General features: G+C 44.3%; 1 protein-coding gene across 1 annotated transcript; it reads left to right on the top strand.

Annotated features, from left to right (window-relative positions):
- The first annotated feature begins 11,442 nt into the window (after window positions 1-11,442).
- Window positions 11,443-19,840, top strand: SPR (sepiapterin reductase). The gene is made up of 3 exons (XM_027554898.1): window positions 11,443-12,039; window positions 12,635-12,925; window positions 19,021-19,840. Exons 1-3 carry the CDS (start codon window positions 11,718-11,720, stop codon window positions 19,209-19,211), a joined length of 804 nt encoding a protein of 267 aa, XP_027410699.1. The 5' UTR covers window positions 11,443-11,717; the 3' UTR covers window positions 19,212-19,840.

The raw sequence follows: 19,840 nt of genomic DNA, 5'->3' as shown, positions 1-19,840 counted from the left end.
GGACTTCATTATAAGGTGATCTCATTAAACCATTTGATGGTAAACTCCCGATGTTAGGTCTTTCCTCTTGGGATGGTCAGATTCTTCTAATGTGCAGTGTGAAGGTTCAAGATCTTGCTGCCATCATTCTTAGGGCTCAGTGGGGGAAGAAGCCTGGCGGGGGAGGGGCGGTTTCTCAGCCTTCAGTCTTATTTGTCCACTTAACCCTGCCTTCTCATTCCCTCGTCTCCATTTATGAGGGTGTGCATGGCCTCACCTGTACTTGGTATTCTCTAGCCCAGAGATCTTATGTTTCTCCCTTTCCAGAAAATAAACCTTTAGTCTTTGTCTTTGACAGTTCAGGCTGCTATATCAAATTACCATAGGCTGGTGCCTTAAACCACAAACAGTTCAGGAGGCTGGGCATTCCGAGATCAGGGTGGCAGCAGATCCAATGTCCAGTGAGGGTTTACAAACAGCCCTCTTTCCATTGTGTCTCACAGGGCAGAGAACAAGGACAAGCTCTCGAGTTCTTATAAAGGCACTAATCTCATTCATAAGGGCTCCACTCCTGTGACCTAATTACCTTCCCACCTCGAATTGGGGGCTGCTGCTGCTGCTGCTAAGTCACTTCAATCATGTCCAACTCTGTGCGACCCCATAGACGGCAGCCCACCAGGCTCCCCTGTCCTTGGGATTCTCCTGGCAAGAACACTGGAGTGGGTTGCCATTTCCTTCTCCAGTGCATGAAAGTGAAAACTGAAAGTGAATTTGCTGAATCTTGTCCGACTCTTAGCGACCCCATGGACTGCAGCCCACCAGGCTCCTCTGTCCATGGGATTTTCCAGGCAAGAGTACTGGAGTGGGGTTCCATTGCCTTCTCCACGAATTGGGGGCTAGGATTTCAACATATGAATTTTAGGGGTAAATATTTAGTCCATAGCAGCCTACAGATAATCTGAGGTGAGAGAGGATTAATCAACCACGGGTGTAGACCGAAGGAGGGGATTCAGATTCTCACTGGCTTTTACTCACTTGCTATCATAGCCTTCCTCATTATCATTCATTTAGAGATAGTTGGTGTTGCCAACTTCTGATCCTTTTTAGAATTTTGCCAGTAGGTTAAGCTGGATCTCAACTCTCCCCATTGCTACCAATAATTTGGCCTCTTTGAGTCTCCTAAGTCAACTATGTTATTTCTAGCATCCAAAATTTTGTAATTACCTCCTTTCCCATCTCCCAAACCAAGTATGTTTGTATCATTAAAAGCAACAATAACAACTTTATTGTTGTTGTTTCAGGAGGAAGCAAGGTTAAATGTGTGTGCTTAACCCACTGTTTGTTCAGAGGTTTGGAGTGCTTCCTTGTACATGTATTATATCTGTGTGTTTTGCTATTAAGTCAAAGGATTATGGAGTGCTTGGGCCAGATGCCTTTGCAAGCAATCAGCATCTTTTCTCCATGGCCAACAAAAACAGACTTAGATACCACCTTCTAGACATACACACATTCATGCACACAGGTGCACACACACACGTATAACTTATAACCCTCCTGTACATGGAGCAGGTGACAATAATCCATTCTGCAAAGCACTGAGCTTGACGGCTACACAGAGCTCTGTCCTTATACCTTAAAGCAGTCTGAAGCCCTGTATTCAACAAGGTAAACTTAAGGAGGCAATGACTTACAGATTGATGCTACAGTGTTTTAAAAGGCTGATTTAAGAAATATTTACTTAGTTCACATAAAAGTGATAAAAGACATCAATATGATGGTTGTTGTTCAGTCACTAAGTCGTGTTCAACTCTTTGTGATCCCATGGACTGAAACACACCAGGCTTCTCTGTCCTGCACTGTCTCCTGGAGTTTTGCTCAAACTCACATCCATTGAGTCAAGGAGGCCACCCAACCATCTTATCTTCTGTTGTTGCCTTCTACTCCTGCCTTCAATCTTTTCCAGCATCAGCTTTAGCATCACTCCTTCCAATGAATATTCAGGATTGATTTCCTTTAGGATTGACTGGTTTGATCTCCTTGCTGTCCAAGGGACTCTCAAGAATCTTCTCCAGCACCACAGTTTGAAGGCATCAATTTTTCAGTGCTCAGCCTTCTTTATGGTCCAGCTCTCACATCCCTACATGACTACTAGAAAAACCATGCTTTGACTATATGGACCTTTGTCAGCAAAGTGATGTCTCTGCTTTGTAATACACTGTCTAGGTTTGTCACCTAGGTTTCTTCTCTAATATGCTGTCTAGGTTTGAAACCTATGTTTCTTCCAAGGAGCAAGTGTCTTTAAATATCATGGCTGCAGGCACTGTCTGCAGTGATTTTGGAGCCCAAGAAATAAGGTCTGTCACTGTTTCCATTTTTTCCCCATCTATCTGTCATGAAGTGATGGAAACAGATGCCATGATCTTAGTTTTTTGAATGTTGAGTTTTGAGCTAGTTATTTCACTCTCCTCTTTCACCTTCATCAAGAGGCTCTTTAGTTTGTCTTCAATTTTTGCCATTAGGGTGGTACCATCTGCATATCTGAGGCTGTTGACATTTTTCCTGGCAATCTTGAGGACAGAAATAGTAAGGATCTAACAGAAGCAAAAGAGATTAAGAATAGGTAGCAAGAATACACAGAACTGTACAAAAAAGGTCTTAATGACCCAGATATCCACAAAGGTGTGGTCACTTGCCTAGAGCCAGACATCCTGCAGTGTGAAGTCAAATGGGCCTTAGGAAGCATTACTACAAACAAAGCTAGTGGAGGTTATGGAATTCCAGTGGAGCTATTTGAAATCCTAAAAGATGATGCTGTGAAAGTGCTGCACTCAATATGCCAGCAAATGTGGAAAACTCAGCAGTGGACACAGGACTGGAAAATATCAGTTTTCATTCCAATCCCAAAGAAGGGCAATGCCAAAGAATGTTCAAACTACCACACAATTGCATTCATCTCACATGCTACCAAGGTAATGCTTAAAATCCTTCAAGCTAGGCTTTAACAGTATGTGAACTGAGAACTTCCAGATATACAAGCTAAATTTAGAAAAGGCAGAGGAACCAGAGATCAAATTGCCAACATCCATTGGATCATAGAAAAATCAAGAGAACTCCAGTTAAACATCTACTTCTGCTTCATGGACTATACTAAAGCCTTTGACTGTGTGGATCACAACAAACAGAAAATTCTTCAAGAGATGGGAATACCAGACCACCTGACCTGCTTCCTGAGAAACCTGTATGCAGGTCAAGAAGTAAACAGAACCAGACATGGAACAATGGACTAGTTCAAATTGGGAAAGGAGTACAAGTCAGATTAAATGAACCAAACATTGGGAATTCTACTTGAAAAGACTGTAATGAGATAAGTTAGAGAAAGATGTCCCTAAACTGATGAAAGAGTTGTCTTCCTAACAAAAGTGCCCACTAAACTACCACGGAAACATGGTAGATGCCCAATAAATCTTTGTGCAATAGATTAATAAATGATTAAAAATGAGACCTACACCTAAACATACCGAGTAGATTCAAAATTTGTAAATAAATAATCCTGTATGAACCCAGTCAGGGATAGAATGAGTTATTTACAAAATAAAAAACATTAACACCAGGCTTATGTGGGGGGGGGGGAGAGCAGAGCAGGTAACACTGAATATTAAAAGGTGATAGAGTATCATTTCAGAATATCAAATAAAAAATGAGTCAATAATTCTATGTCATATCTTTGTCTTGTTCAAAAGAGAATGTAACAGAAGATACTTTTATATATTTAAGGGCTCGAAAAGGAAACAACTTATATATCTTCTCTGAAAAAAACAAATTCAAGGTACTCCAGTTGACTGAGAAATGAGTCAAAATCAGGAAATGATACAATATCAGTAACTAACCTACAGAGCTTATTCAAATTTCACTAATTTTTCCTTTAAATGCCTTTATCAGGTTTAGGCTTTTAAACCTATTTTAACATATGACTTTCCTTTCAGGTGTTTATACCCTTAAAATAATGTTACTGCCGATTGCTATTGCAGTGGTTCTCAAGCTTGTTTGCACGATAGAATCATCTGGAGAGCTAGATGAAAATTCCTAGAGAAAATTCTTGAGGAAAAAAAATAATAAAAATCATCTGGAGAGCTAGATGAAAATTCCTAGAGAAAATTCTTGAGAAAAAATAAAGCTGGAGTCATCATTCTCCCCAATTTCAAAATATATTACAAAGCTTTGCAACTGAAACAGTATGGTATTGGAATTAAAAACAGATCCATAGGTTAGTGAAACAGAATAGAGTCCAGAAATAAACCCACAAATTTGGCTAAATAATTATGACAAAATAAAAATGAAATAAAAATGACAAAGGAGCCAAAAATATCAAGCAGGGAAAGGACAGTCTCTTCAGTAATTGGTACCAGGAAAGTTGGACAGCCTTTTGCAAAAGAATGAAATTGAGCCACTATCTTACATGATACACAAAAACTGAGCTAAACATGGATTAAAGACTTGAACATAAGACCTGAAACCATAAAGTTCCTAGAAGAATGCATAAGCTGTAAGCTCCGTGATATATTGGTCTTGGCAATGATTGTTTGAATCTGACACCCAAAGCAATAAAAGCAAAAATAAACAAATGAGAGGGTATCAAACTAAAAAACTTCTGCACAGTAAAGGAAACTATCAACACAACAAGAAGGGAATCCACTGCATGAGAGAAAATAATTGCAAATCATATATCTGATAAGGGACTAAAACAAACAATACCATACAATTCAGAAGCAGGAAGCCAAACAATCCAATTAAAAATGGATAGAGGATCTGATTAGACATTTTACCAAAGAAGACACACAGATGGGCAACAGACACATGAAAAGATGCTTGACATTACTAATCATCAGGGAAATGCAACTCAAAACCACAATGAGATATCACTTCATACCTGTTAGAACTTGCTGCTATCAAAAAGATAAGAAACAAGTGTTGGTGATGATGTGGAGAAAAGGGAACCCGTGTGCACTGTTGGTGGGAATGCAAATTGGTGCAGCTACTATAGAAAACAGTATAAAGGTATCTCAAAAAATTAAAAATAGAACTCCTATATGATCCAGCAATTCTACTTCTGGGTATTTGTCCAAAGGAAACAAGAACACTAATTTGAAAAGATATATGCACCCCTGCGTTCATTGGATGAGATGATTGGATGGCATCACTGACTCGATGGACATGAGTTTGAGCAAGCTCCAGGAGTTGGTGATGGACAGGGAAGCCTGGCATGCTACAGTCCATGGGGTTGCAAAAAGCTGGACACGACTGAGTGATTGAACTGAACTGACTGTGTTCATTGCAGCATTATTTACAATAGTCAAGATACGGAAACAATCTAATTGTCAAAGGATGAATGAATGGATACAAAAATTGTGGTATATATATATACACAGAGAAGGCAATGGCAGCCCACTCCAGTACCCTTGCCTGGAAATTCCCATGGATGAAGGAGCCTGGTCGGCTACAGTCCACGGGGTGGCTAAGGGTTGGACTCGACTGAGTGACTTCACTTTCTCTTTTAACTTTCATGCATTGGAGAAGGAAATGGCAACCCACTCCAGTGTTCTTGCCTGGAGAATCCCAGGGATGGAGGAGCCTGGTGGGCTGCCGTCTATGGGGTCGCACAGAGCCGGACATGACGGAAGCAACTTAGCAGCAGCAGCAGCATATATGTACAGTGGAATATCATTCAGCCATTAAAAAAAGAAGAGTGAAATCTTTCATTTTCAACCACATGGATGGACCTTGAGGACATTATATTAACACTAAGCAAAATTAGTCAGACAAGCACCATATGATCTCTCTTATATGTGGACTCTAAAAACAAAACCCAAAAACGAAGCACAGAGGTACAGAGAACAGATTGGTGGCAGTAAGAGGTGGGGGTGGAGATGGGAGAAATGGGTGAACTGGGTTTGTTTGCTTTAGTTTAAATAGAATAAAAAATTCCCAAACCGAAGCCTGTGGGATAGAGGCATAAGTGTACTGAAGTTCCCCAGTGACTCCAGTGTGTAAACAAATTTGGAAACCACTGTGCTACTATTAGGAGAAGGCAACGGCACCCCACTCCAGTACTCTTGCCTGGAAAATCCCATGGATGGAGGAGGCTGGTGGGCTGCAGTCCATGGGGTCTCGAAGAGTCGGACTCGACTGAAGCAACTTAGCAGCAGCAGCAGTGCTACTATTAAATGAATTCTATGAGCTGCCGCCCATGAAATATTATTCATAAATTACTGAAATATTGCTTGAAATAAGACAGGTGGGAGGACAGGTACAGTAGATAACAATTTTTCTCAGAAAAGAAAATTTTTCCAGGCTCTCTTCCAGTCAAGCAAACCATACTCTCCTTGGGTGCTATTTCCAAATAGTTCCTCTTAGAAGCTGCTAAGTTTAGAAGAGGTTAGGCCATCCCTTTATTGTTCCCTCCTTTCTTCAAAGCCTCGCTCATGGTAGAAATTCAATAAATGCTGAATGAATGAATGGATGGGACTGTGCTTTCACCAACCTGTTTTCTGAGGCCAGGAGAGCTGCTACTGCTAAGTCGCTTCAGTCGTGTCCGACTCTATGTGACCCCATAGACGGCAGCCCACCAGGCTCCCCTATCCCTGGGATTCTCCAGGCAAGAACACTGGGGTGGGTTGCCATTTCCTTCTCCAGTGCGTGAAAGTGAAAAGTGAAAGGGAACTCGCTCAGTCGTGTCCAACTCCTAGCGACCCCATGGACTGCAGCCCACCAGGCTCCTCCATCCATGGGATTTTCCAGGCAAGAGTACTGGAGTAGGGTGCCATTGCGTTCTCCTTATTATACTGAATACTGCTCAAGTATTCGCACTTTGAACAAATAAACATCTTTTTTCATTATATTAATATTGTGCAGAACACTGTTCTGAGGGATTTAAGTTAGAATAAAGTTCAAATACATGACCTCTAAGGCCCCTTCCTGTATGTGTGATTATTATAAACGGCAATATAGATTCAAGAACAAACTTCCTCCTAACACAAGTAGCACTTTGAAAGCCAAAGCATACCCTAGGACAGAGCTTCTCCACCGCAGCAGTACTCACTTGTGCTGAGTAAGTTTCTGCTGTGGGAAGGGGGTCTCTCCTGTGCCTCTGCAGGTGGTTTAGCAGCATCCCTGGCCTAGAGGCCCGCTGCTCCCTCCTAGAAATTATGACAACCAAAAATGCCTTCAGACATGCCCAATGTCCCCAAGGGGGCAAAATCACACCCCCCAGTTGAGAGCCACTCTCTAGAGATAGATTCTGTATCTACAGATGTATATACATACATATACATTTCTAAACATAGATTTCCAGAAATCATACATATCTGGCTGCTTCAAATAGTGCAAGTCACAAACTAACTCCATGCCTACAAATGAAAGCCACACCTTACTCCCTTGTAAACTCCCAAGACAGGACTCCGGTTACATAAGAATAAATTGGCAGCATCCACCTTGCAACAATGTTGATTAGCTGCCAAGGCCCAAAGCAAAGGGTCTGGACATTTGGGTGGCCAACAACCGCACTTGCACTGAAAACAGTTCCCTCCTTTCTTCAAAGTCTCGCTCATGGTAGAAATTCAATAAATGCTGAATGAATGAATGGATGGGACTGTGCTTTCACCAATCTGTTTTTTGAGGCCAGGAGAGCAGGGGGAAGCTATTGAAATTTACTTAAAGAGTAGGCCTTTGGCCCAGTACAAGAGAGTTTAGCTTTGAAGCAATCAAATCTAACCTCTGTATCTTCCATCCTTAATAGATAAGTGAAAAACAGGGGCGCTTCAAATGATGTACAGGTATACAGAGTCCTGTCCTTGTTAAAGCCTCAAAAGCCTCCTCATCTCATCCTGAGATCCACTTCTCCACAATCCAGCACAAAGCCCTGGCTTTTAATGTTTTGACCATCACTACTAACCAAGAATTCAGCTATGTGCCATTAGTGGGAAAGAAATGTTTCCCTACACCTGTGAGTGATGAAAATCTTGGCAAACTGGAGCAGTATTCTTTCCAAGAGGTGATGTTGGCTCACCTCAATCAGAACCCAGCTTGCCAGGCATTCCCATTACTCCAAAGAAGCTGGAAATTCTGATACTATGTAAAATCTTCCACTTCAGAAATGTCACCTCACATTAAAAAAAAAAAAAAAAAATCCCTATTGGCCAAACAAAACACAAGCGCAGACTTTATCTGGGCACTGCTTTAATCTCTGCCACTGTTGCAGGGAGAACTCTTAAAAAGGAGCATCATAGCATTACTGAGTGCAAGCTTGTGCTGCTCACCGTGCAACAGGCCAGTAAATTGAGAGAGGAGGTGTTGGGCAAGAGATGGTAACTATTCAGAAAGCCAGCAGACTGAGAAGACGGTGGAGGAGTGTTCCACAGAATCATCTTACCAAGTTAGAATTCAGGTTTCTTTTATACTAGAAGGGGCAAGGTCGGTATAGCTAGTTGCAAACTTCTTGGTGCTAGAATCCTTTGTCCTTGTAGGTCTCCAGTAGATAAGGTCGAAATGTTCCTATAAACCTCCAACAAGACAAATGTTATCCTCCATTCTGCAACTTTTCATTTCTATATGAGTAAAAGTGTTATGCTTTTAAAAGTCAGAGTCTAGAGAATGCACAATCCCACATATTTCAGGCTGTGCTGCTGCTGCTAAGTCGCTTCAGTTGTGTCCGACTCTGTGCGACCCCATAGACGGCAGCCCACCAGGCTCCCCCATCCTTGGGATTCTCCAGGCAAGAACACCGGAATGGGTTGCCATTTCCTTCTCCAATGCATGAAAGTGAAAAGTGAAAGTGAAGTCGCTCAGTCATGTCCGACTCCTAGTGACCCAAAGGACTGCAGCCCACCAGGCTCCTCCGTCCATGGGATTTTCCAGGCAAGAGTACTGGAGTGGGGTGCCATTGCCTTCTCCAATGCATGCAAGTGAAAGGTGAAAGTGAAGTCGCTCAGTCATGCCCGACTCTTAGTGACCCCATGGACTGCAGCCCACCAGGCTCCTCTGTCCATGGGATTTGCCAGGCAAGAGTACTGGAGTAGGATGCCATTGCCTTCTCCGATTTCAGGCTATAGGCAACACTTTTTACAAAAGGTACTGAGCCAGCATGACAGAAGCACAGGCACCAGAGCACAAAGGTTAGAGCTAAAGGAATAGATTCAATATGGAGTCAGGTTTGTTTTTCTCTGTTGCAACAGGTATTGGAAAATGAACACATCAAAAGGGAAAAAGGTTTTTGGTGTTATTGTATAAATGTGAAAGTAATTGCAATAAATTCTACTATTTTCTGGCTTCCAATTCAAACTCAATTTAGAGATTATTCCCTTAACTAACCTGGTAATCTTGACTCCCAACATCACTTAGCATAAATACTTATTTTCTTTATCGTATTTTACATTAAAATGTTTCAAAATAATGCTATGCTATATAAACAAATAAATCTACTAAATTTTCCAGTTTCATTTGTTCTTAGAATAATTTCCACAGTAATGTACTACAGTCTGGGGTGTACATTTTACAAAAAGTCTGTGGTAAAGGCACCTAAGTGGAAAGTGAAAAACTTCTTCCAAATTGTTCTGATGTTCACAATGACAGCCCAAAGAACAAGGGAGCAAAGTGCATTTTTCTAGGAGCCTTGAAAGGCGATTTTGCTGTCTGTCCCTGGGGCAGGGAAGAGCCCTGTGTGGACCTGGGCTGAGCCATGAGGGTTGCCTCCCATGCTTGCTAAACTCGCAGGAGACTGCTTTGTAAGGACATCCGGGGCCATCTGCCAGCTTTCCCATTTTGCCTCTAAGAGATGGAATACTTCCTGCCGCATCAGTGAACAAGGACATCATAGTCACCAGCAGCCACCACAGACGTGAGCTGGTGAGCCCTGAGGGAACTCAGGGTTAGGGGTAGGGTTTAAGGAAAGAATACCTGCCATCTAGTGGCCATCAGACTGCAGCCACTCCCTGTGGCGAGCCCTGAGGAACTTAGGGATGTGAAAACAGGATACTGGCCCTTGAAAGCTAAGGCATGTATCAAAGGAATTATTTTAGTGAACCCAGACTTTTGCAGCTTCCCATACACAGAAAAGTGCTAACTTCCTTGACTTGGGTCATCTGGTTTTCTTTAATTAACAATAATCTTTTGATGTTTAGACAACCTGTTATTTGTTGCAAAAACTTCTATATAACCTAGTACCTCTCCTTGCTTCCTTGGAGTTCTTTCAGGGTTTCTTGAAATGCTATATCCTTGGCTTGAAGTCCTAAAAATTCCCACCAAATAAAATAAAACTTGTAAGTTGTGAATATTTTTTTTAAGTTGAGACCTTTCTGTGAAAAAAAGCCAGAAATGTGGGTTTTCTGAACCACAGGCCTGGTCATTTCTGAAAACCTGAATGTGGGAGTGGATGGAATTGCCTACGAGGAAGAGTGTGGCATGAGTGGGTGCAGGATCCCAGCAAATGCAGAACTTTAGGGACAGAAGGAGTGAGAAATCTCAGAGAGGCAAGGGGAATCTGTGTGAACACAGTACAGAGAAGACTCTGTTTCCCCAGAGGTTGTTCCGGGGTGGTGAGTTTCCCCTACAGTGAAGAAGGAATTCATAGGGCCTGGACCCCATCTTAGGCCTGTTCACGCTGATCACGCTCAGCCACCTCTCCAACGGACTCTGGACTCTGTGTTTAGTGCCTATGGAAACTACAATAGAAGGATAAGACCCCCTCCAGACAGGGGAACCTTGAAGATCACATCCAGGTTACTCATCGCCTAGGAGAAAACATACTCTAATCACCCCTCCCTCCGGACAGGTCATAAGTTCTTTCTGTATCTATTGGAGTGTAACCGCAGGCTTATTGATTATTAACTGTTTGAACACCTAACACTTGATAACACTTGAATAATGGGGTTATTGTGATTATATTTACCCTTCCTTTGTTATATGTAAGTCTCAAGGAAGTTGGGGTGGTGGGTTCGGAAATGTACACATGGGGTATAAAAGATTTTCACAAATGCTGGTCGGGGTCCTTGGCTAAGAGGAGACTCCGCCCTGGGCCCGCTGGTGTAATAAGCTGCACTCCACTATCTGCAAACGCGTGGCTATAACATTAGTAGGGACCCCAGTCCCTACACTGGCACATGCAGAGGTGTCTAGCAAGAAGCAAGATGGCTTAACCTGGAGGTAATCACTTAAACTGCGCTTCCCATGTAGCTCAGTTGGTAAAAGATCTGCCTGCAGTGCAGGAGACCTGGGTTCGATCCCTGGGTTGGAAGATCCTCCAGAGAAGGAAATGGCAACCCACTCCATTCTTCTTGCCTGGAAAATCTCATGGACAGAGGAGCCTGGCGGGCTGCAGTCCATGGGGTCGCAAAGAGTCGTGCACAACTGAGCGACGAACACTTAATCACTTACACAAGGAAGTTAGGTCTGAACTCGGAAGGAGAATGAATTCCATAGGGGCACTGATGGGTTTGCAGGGCAAAGGATGAGGCCCGCGGTCCGCATTGGGCTAAGATTTCCTGTGGGGGGGCTGCCTCGGATTTAGTCTCTTCGCGCTCTAATTTTGCAGTCGCCTCCACTTTAACCGCCTGCGACCAAGGAAAAGCGTGCCCCGGCGCTCTCCTTAGGTTCCCGCCCTCGCCGGGCGCTGCCTCCTCCTCCTCCCTCCGCGGCCGCCCCGCCCCCTGCCGAGTCATGGTAGCGGCTCCAGCTAGCAGGTAGGAGGCATGGAGGGCAGCGTCGGCAAGGTGGGCGGCCTGGGGCGCACCTTATGCGTGCTGACTGGGGCTTCCCGGGGCTTCGGACGGACGCTGGCCCAAGTCCTGGCCCCGCTGATGTCGCCTCGCTCCGTGCTGGTCCTAAGCGCCCGCAATGACGAGGCCCTGCGGCAGCTGGAGACCGAGCTGGGCGCCGAGTGGCCGGGTCTGCGTATCGTGCGGGTGCCCGCCGACCTGGGCGCCGAGACCGGCTTGCAGCAACTGGTCGGTGCTCTGTGCGACCTCCCCAGGCCCGAAGGCCTGCAGCGAGTGCTGCTCATCAACAATGCGGGTAAGACGCCCGTTGGCCCGTGAGCGCTTGGAATACTGCTTAGCGTCCTGTTCTGTTTTCCCTCTCTTTCATCCCCCTCGCTTCTTGGAACTTTAAAGGTGACTCCTAGGAGTCAGAAAAGACGCCTGGAAGTCCTAGTTTCAGCGAGGTGTGGAGGAAGACCTAGTGCTGCCTCGGCGGCTCATTCTCCCCGCTTCTCCACTCCGCCCCCCTTCCTGTTTCAGCGCCATTTGTTCCAGAATGCCTGTAGAACTTTTCTGATCCTCTTGTTCAGCGCCCTCTGGCGGAGACCTGAGTTAGGGCATGGAGTCTCTCTGCAGTTGTAAATTTCCCCCACTTATCCAAATGGCCCCCAGAGTTCCCCTAAACCCAGCCCCAGAGCAGAGCATGCGCCTTCTCAGTTTGAAGCTTCGGGTATGGGGGTTCCCCAGGTACGTCAGTCTGCAGGTCTGGGAAGAGGGAGCCATCTTCAGAAGCCCTAGAGAGACTCCTTTAGCTGTGGTTGGGAAGCGGGTGTCTGAATGAATTTGAAAAGGGCTGGGAGAAGAGAGAACCCCGCCTGGCACTGGGTGATTCGTAAGGTCTGGTTTTTCAGGCACTCTTGGAGATGTATCCAAACGTTGGGTGGACCTGACTGACCCAACTGAAGTGAACAACTACTGGACTCTGAACTTGACTTCCACGCTCTGCCTGACTTCCAGTATCCTGCAGGCCTTCCCGGACAGTCCTGGCCTCAGCAGGACTGTGGTTAACATCTCGTCCATCTGTGCCCTGCAGCCCTTCAAGGGCTGGGGACTGTACTGTGCTGGGAAGGCTGCCCGTAACATGATGTTCCAGGTCCTGGCGGCGGAGGAACCTAGCGTGAGGGTGCTGAGCTATGGCCCAGGTAGGTGAGGCTTTACTGCCATCCATGTTCTCAGAACTGGCAGCTTACCCTTCGGCGACTGGGCTAGGAGCCCTCTCTGTCTCCTCCAGGAAAGGCCCCATGGAGTAGATTGTCCTTGAATCCTGACCCATCACTCCTTAAGGGAAATACAGGCTCCAAGTAAGTTAGGGCTGGTGGGGGCAGGAAGCTGTAGTTAGTGGATATGGACTGAGAGTGGGGAGCTGCCTGGACTTGAGGATGGGGACAAGAAGTCTGAGATATTAGAGTCTGAGAGATGATTAGGATTTTAGGATTTGAATTCCAGGCCTGTGCCTCATTTCTTCATGTGAAATAGGGAAGATGTTACCTGTTTCACAGGGCCCTTTGTAGGACTGAATGAGGTCAAACTTGTAGAAGTGATCCCAAACTGTGAAGGACTATCTAATTGTTAGCGTTTGTTAAATAGGACTTATCATACTGTATTATCTTAATGTGTCTAGTCTCTCTGCATAGGAAAGCCTTGAAGGCAGGGATTATGCACGGTTCATCTTTCTGTCCCAGCTTCTCACACAGCGCTCCACTAAGCCAGTCTGCAGTGAATGTTGGCTGAATGCAGAGCAGACAGACATTGTTGAATGCTGACCATCCCGTGCTGAACTGTGCTGGAACACTGGGGGATGCTGTGATAAATAAGATAGAGCCCCATTCTCATGAAATTTAAAGGAGGGGGGTGCCTTGTGACGGTTGGCCTGGTTTCTCTCTACCGTGATGCTACTATACCCCTTTCTTAAGAGTGAGACTTCTATTCTAGGCTTGAGGTTGCTGGAATTGGAAGATGGTTTATGATGTCTGAGCAATTTAGGTGGAGATCCAGTAGTCTTTTCCCCTAGGAACCCTAGGGGCAAAGAGGTAGATTAACCTGATCAAAACCCAGATGCAGCATAGCCCAATCAAGCCTCGCCTCCAAGGTCTGATCGGTGCCATGTCTACTTCCTCATGATCTCTAGGACCCAACCCTCCCTCTCTTCCTCCCAAATATATACGGTTATTCTTGCAGCTGACATTCAATGTAGCACCCACTCTGAGCTCAGCCTCAGACTCAGGCAACAGAGAGCAAGTGGAAACCAAAGTCAGGAACAGAACAAACTCCAGAATGCCATGTGACTGGTTTACGTCTCAGGGAGCTCTCTTGGACATTGTGAGAAGGTTGAACTTTTTTGTGGGGCTCTTAGGGCCTGAATGAAGGCAGAGACCAGTTGGGTTTTTGTTTAAGTCTCTGGAAGAATGTCCTAACAGGTGTCCAAAGATGGAAAGGGCTGTTTGGAAAGGGACCAAATCCCTTCTTACTGGGGATGCACTGATATTTGATTGAAAGACATTTGAGGATCAGGAGGGTGGTTCTTCGACGTCCAAGATTCCTTGATTTTCTGCCCATGAGGTCCATTGACTCCAAATTCTGGGGTGCTGTGGTTCCCCAGGTGAGAAAGTACTTATAGGGATTTCTCTGGTAGTTCAGTGGCTAAGACTCCGTGCTCCCAATGCAGGGGGCCTGGGTTTGATCCTGGTTCAGGAACTAGATACTATATACCACAACTGAGAGTTCACGTGCCGCAACTGAAGACCACACTTGTCACGACTGAAAGATCCTACGTGTCACCACTAAAAGATCTAGCATGCTGCAGTGGAGATTGAAAATCCACATGCCACAACTAAGACCCGACACAGCCAAATAAATAAATAAATGTTTTTTAAAAATAAAATCAGTGAACTTGTAAGAGTTCAAGAAGGAAGCACTTTCTGGTGGTGTGACCAGGGATGGCTTTATTGGAGGCAGCTAAACTGGACATTGATCTTGAGGGCTGCTTCCATATCAGCAGGTGGAAGGCATGCCGGATAAGCGGATGTAAAGGTGGGAACGCTCTCCAAACTCACTTTTTGGGGCTAACTTTATCCTGATACTAAAATCAGACAAGGACACTACAAGGAAGGAAAATTATAAGCCAAAATCCTTGATGAGCATAGATGCATAAATCCTCAGCAAAATTGTTAGTGAGCCAAATTCAAAAATACTTTAAGAAGATTGTATACCATGATCAAGTGGGATTTATCCTAGGGATGCAAGGATGTTTCAACATCTACAAATAAATCAGTGTAATACACCACAATAACAAAAGATAAAATTTGTATGATCATCTTAATAGAGAAAACAATGTAAAGAATCAGTTACATTTCTATACACTAATAATGAAGTATCAGGAAAAGAAATTAACAGTCCCATTTACAATTGCATCCAAAAGAATAAAATACCAAGGAATAAATTTAACGAAGGACATAAAAGACTTGTACACCAAAAACTATAAGACATTGATGAAAGAATCTCAAGAAAATATAAAATGGAAAGATGCCATGTTCATGGATTGGGTAAATTAATATTGTTAAAATGTCAATACTATCCAACTCAATCTACAGATTTAATGCGATCTCTATCAAGTTTCCAGTGGCATTTTTCACAGAAATAGAACAAGCAATTCTAAAATATATATGGAACCACAGAAAACTCTCAATAGCCACAGCAGTCTTGAGAAAGAAGAACAAAGATCCCCAGCATCATGCTGCTTGATTTCAAACTATATTACAAAGCCACAGTAATCAAACTAGTATGGGATTGGCATAAAAGATAGACACAATTTACCAGTGAAACCATCTAGTCCTGATGTCTTGGAGAAGATAATTTGGGGTTGAAATAATAGCTTCATAAACTTAGATGTACAAATCTCCCTAGAGATTTGGGAAGTTGTCAGCTATCATTTCTTTCTTTCTATTAGTTAATTTTAATTGAAGGATAATTACAGAATTTTGTTGTTTTCTGCCAGATATCAACATGAATCAGCCATAGATGTACATATCCTCTCCCTCTTGAACCCTTCTCCCATCTCCCTCCCCATCCCACCCCTGTAGGTTGATACAGAGCCCCTGTTTGAGTTCCCTGAGCCATACACCAAATTCCCATTGGCTATCTGTTTTACATATGGTAATGTAAGTTTCCATGTTACTCTCCATACATCTCACCCTCTCCTTCCTTCCCCCCACCATGTCCATAAGTCTGTTCTATCTGTTTCTCTGTTGGTGCCCTGCAGATAAATTCATTGGTACCATCTTTCTAGACTGCATATATATGCATTAATATATGATATTTGTCTTTCTCTCTCTGACTTAACTTCACCCTGTATAATAGGCTCTAGGTTTATCCACCTCATTAGAACTGACCCAAATACGTTCCTTTTTATAGCTGAGTAATATTCCATTGTGTATATGTACCACAGCTTCTTTATCCATTCATCTGTCAGTGGACATCTAGGTTGCTTCCATGTTCTAGCTATTGTAAATAGTACTGCTAAGAACATTGGGGTACATGTGTCTTTTTCAATTTTGGTTTCTTCAGGGTATATGCCTAATAGTGGGATTACTGGGTCATATGGTGGTTTTATTCCTAGTTTTTAAGGACTCTCCATACCGTCTTGCATAGTGACTGTATCAGTTTACATTCCCACTGACAGTGCAAGAGGGTTCTAACCCTTTTCTCCACACCCTCTCCAACATTTATTGTTTGTAGACTTTTCTATAAATTTATTTATTTTTTAATTGAAAGGTAATTGCTGCACAGAATTTTGTTGTTTTCTGTCAAATCTCAACATGAGTCAGCCATAGGTATACATATGTCTGCTCCCTTTAGACCCTCCCTCCCATCTCCCTCCCCATCCCACCCCTCTAGGTTGATACAGAGCTCCTGTTTGAGTTTCTTGAGCCATACAGCAAATTCCGGTTGGCTATCTGTTTTACATACGGTAATGAAGTTTCCATGTTACTCTCTCCATACATCTCACCCTCTCCTCCCCTCTCCCCGTCTCTCCCCATGTCCATAAATCTATTCTCTATGTCTGTTTCTCCATTGCTGCCCTGCAAATAAATTCTTCAGTACCATTTTTCTAGATTCCGTACATAAGCGTTATTATACGGTATTTCTCTTTCTCTTTCTGACTTACTTCACTCTGTATGATAGGCTCTAGGTTCATCCACCTCATTAGAATTGACTCAAATGCATTCCTTTTTATGGCTGAGTAATATTCCATTGTATATATGTACCACAACTTCTTTATCCATTCATCTGTCGATGGACACCTAGGTTGCTTCGATGTTCTAGCTATTGTAAATATGGCTGCAATGAACAATGGGATGCATGTGTCTTTTTCAATTTTGGTTTCCTCAGGGTAGGAAACCAAGCTAGGAGTGGGATTGCTGGGTCATCAGTTCAGTTCAGTTCAGTTCAGTCGCTCAGTCGTGTCTGACTCTTTGCAACCCCATGAATCGCAGCACGCCAGGCCTCCCTGTCCATCACCAACTCCCGGAGTTCACTCAGACTCAACGTCCATCGAGTCAGTGATGCCATCCAGCCATCTCATCCTCTGTCATCCCCTTCTCCTCCTGCCCCCAATCCCTCCCAGCATCAGGGTCTTTTCCAATGAGTCAACTCTTCGCATGAGGTGGCCAAAGTACTGGAGTTTCAGCTTTAGCATCATTCCTTCCAAAGAAATCCCAGGGCTGATCTCCTTTAGGATGGACTGGTTGGATCTCCTTGCAGTCCAAGGGACTCTCAAGAGTCTTCTCCAACACCACAGTTCAAAAGCATCAATTCTTTGGCGCTCAGCTTTCTTCACAGTCCAATTCTCACATCCATACATGACCACTGGAAAAACCATAGCCTTGACTAGACGAACCTTTGTTGGCAAAGTAATGTCTCTGCTTTTCAATATGCTGTCTAGTTGGTTATAACTTTTCTTCCAAGGAGTAAGCGTCTTTTAATTTCATGGCTGCAGTCACCATCTGCAGTGATTTTGGAGCCCCCAAAAATAAAGTCTGATGCTGTTTCCACTGTTTCCCCATCTATTTCCCATGAAGTGATGGGACCAGATGCCATGATCTTTGTTTTCTGAATGTTGAGCTTTAAGCCAAATTTTTCCCTCCTCTTTCACTTTCATCAAGAGGCTCTTTAGTTCCTCTTCACTTTCTGCCATAAGGGTGGTGTCATCTGCATATCTGAGGTTATTGATATTTCTCCCAGCGATCTTGATTCCAGCTTGTGCTTCTTCCAGCCCAGCGTTTCTCATGATGTACTTTGCATAGCAGTTAAATAAGCAGGGTGACAATATACAGCCTTGACGTACTCCTTTTCCTATTTGGAACCAGTCTCTTGTTCCATGTCCAGTTCTAACTGTTGCTTCCTGACCTGCATACAAGTTTCTCAAGAGGCAGGTCAGGTGGTCTGGTATTCCTATCGCTTTCAGAATTTTCCACAGTTTATTGTGATGCACACAGTCAAAGGCTTTGGCATAGTCAATAAAGCAGAAATAGATGTTTTTCTGGAACTCTCTTGCTTTTTCCATGATCCAGCGGATGTTGGCAATTTGGTCTCTGGTTCCTCTGCCTTTTCTAAAACCAGCTTGAACATCTGGAAGTTCACGGTTCATGTATTGCTAAAGCCTGGCCTGGAGAATATTGAGCATTACTTTACTAGCATTACTTTAGCTGCTGGGTCATATGGTGGTTTTATTGCTAGTTTTTTAAGGAATCTCCACACCGTCTTCCATAGTGGCTGTATCAATTTACATTCCCACCAACAGTGCAGAGCGTTCCCTTTTCTCCACAGCCTCTCCAGCACCTATTGTTTGTAGACTTTTTGGGAAGGCACAGGGAGCCACCTACAGCCATGGGAGTTGACCTGGTGCTGGAGCGGGCTGGCTCGGGAGCCCTTGAGAAGTTGGTTGCTCACTTCATTCTCCTCCCACAGGGAGAGTGTCTCTCTCTGCTCTGGGACTTTGAGGGGGAGTGATGGGGTAGCGTGAATCTGTAGATTTGGTAGTCTAAGGGGACCGTGTTCAGTGGACACTGGATGAGCCTGGAGCTCGATAGTGAAGTGTGGAGCCTTTGGTGATGCTGACCACATGTCAGCCAAGGTGAGGTATTGCCTCTGGCCAGACCTGACTCCACCCAACTCCACACATAGATCAGGGGCCCCTGCCTCAGTCATGTCCCCTCATCTTCTGCTCTTCATCCCCTAGGTCCCCTGGACACTGACATGCAGCAGTTAGCCCGGGAGACCTCTGTGGACCCAGACTTGCGAAAAAGCCTGCAGGAGCTGAAGAGAAAGGGGGAACTTGTGGATTGCAAGATATCAGCCCAGAAACTTCTGAGCTTGCTGCAAAATGACAAGTTCGAGTCTGGAGCCCATATTGACTTCTACGATGAATAAGACCATGCCCTTGGTTTTAGGGGCTCTCTTCCCCTTCTTACAGGCACACCCAGGAGCCCTGTGCCTCCCTACATGCTGCCACAGTGGCGCTGCCAACCCTACCTTACACAGATAAGCACTCATGCTTACTTACTGCCCTGCCCTCAGATCCAACCAACTGTGAGAGCCCTGGGTGGCTGGAGTTCCCAGTTTTCAGATATCTGTATTGACCACCCTGAGTTAGGAGTGAACTTGGGAGAGACAAGTTATGGCTGTTGGTGTTCTTTCTCCCTAGAAATAGAATTTTAGGGATGGGAAAACTAGGACAGGAAGCTAAAAACACTGAGAAAAGGAGGATGGGTCTCTGGCCCATGACGGTCCATGGGGAAGGAGGGATGAGCTAGTGTCAAACAGGAGGACCCACGTAGATTGACAGATGGCCTGGAGGGATAGGAGGACAGCGCAAGTCCCAGCCCACAGGGATGCTCTTTGCCCAGGGTAGCAAGACCTTCACTTGAACTCTGTGTCCTCATTCTGATGCTTCCTCCCTCCAGAATCTGCCATCTATCCACCAGATGGGGGAAAGGAGCCTGAGAGTTTTTTACATGTTAAAGGCAGATACAAATAAAATGTGGATTGTCCTTTGTTAA

Source organism: Bos indicus x Bos taurus, chromosome 11, assembly GCF_003369695.1.
Source record: "Bos indicus x Bos taurus breed Angus x Brahman F1 hybrid chromosome 11, Bos_hybrid_MaternalHap_v2.0, whole genome shotgun sequence".
Lineage (NCBI taxonomy): Eukaryota > Metazoa > Chordata > Mammalia > Artiodactyla > Bovidae > Bos > Bos indicus x Bos taurus.
Note: the sequence above shows the minus strand (reverse complement) of the source record. Positions and strands in the feature narration are given on the sequence as shown.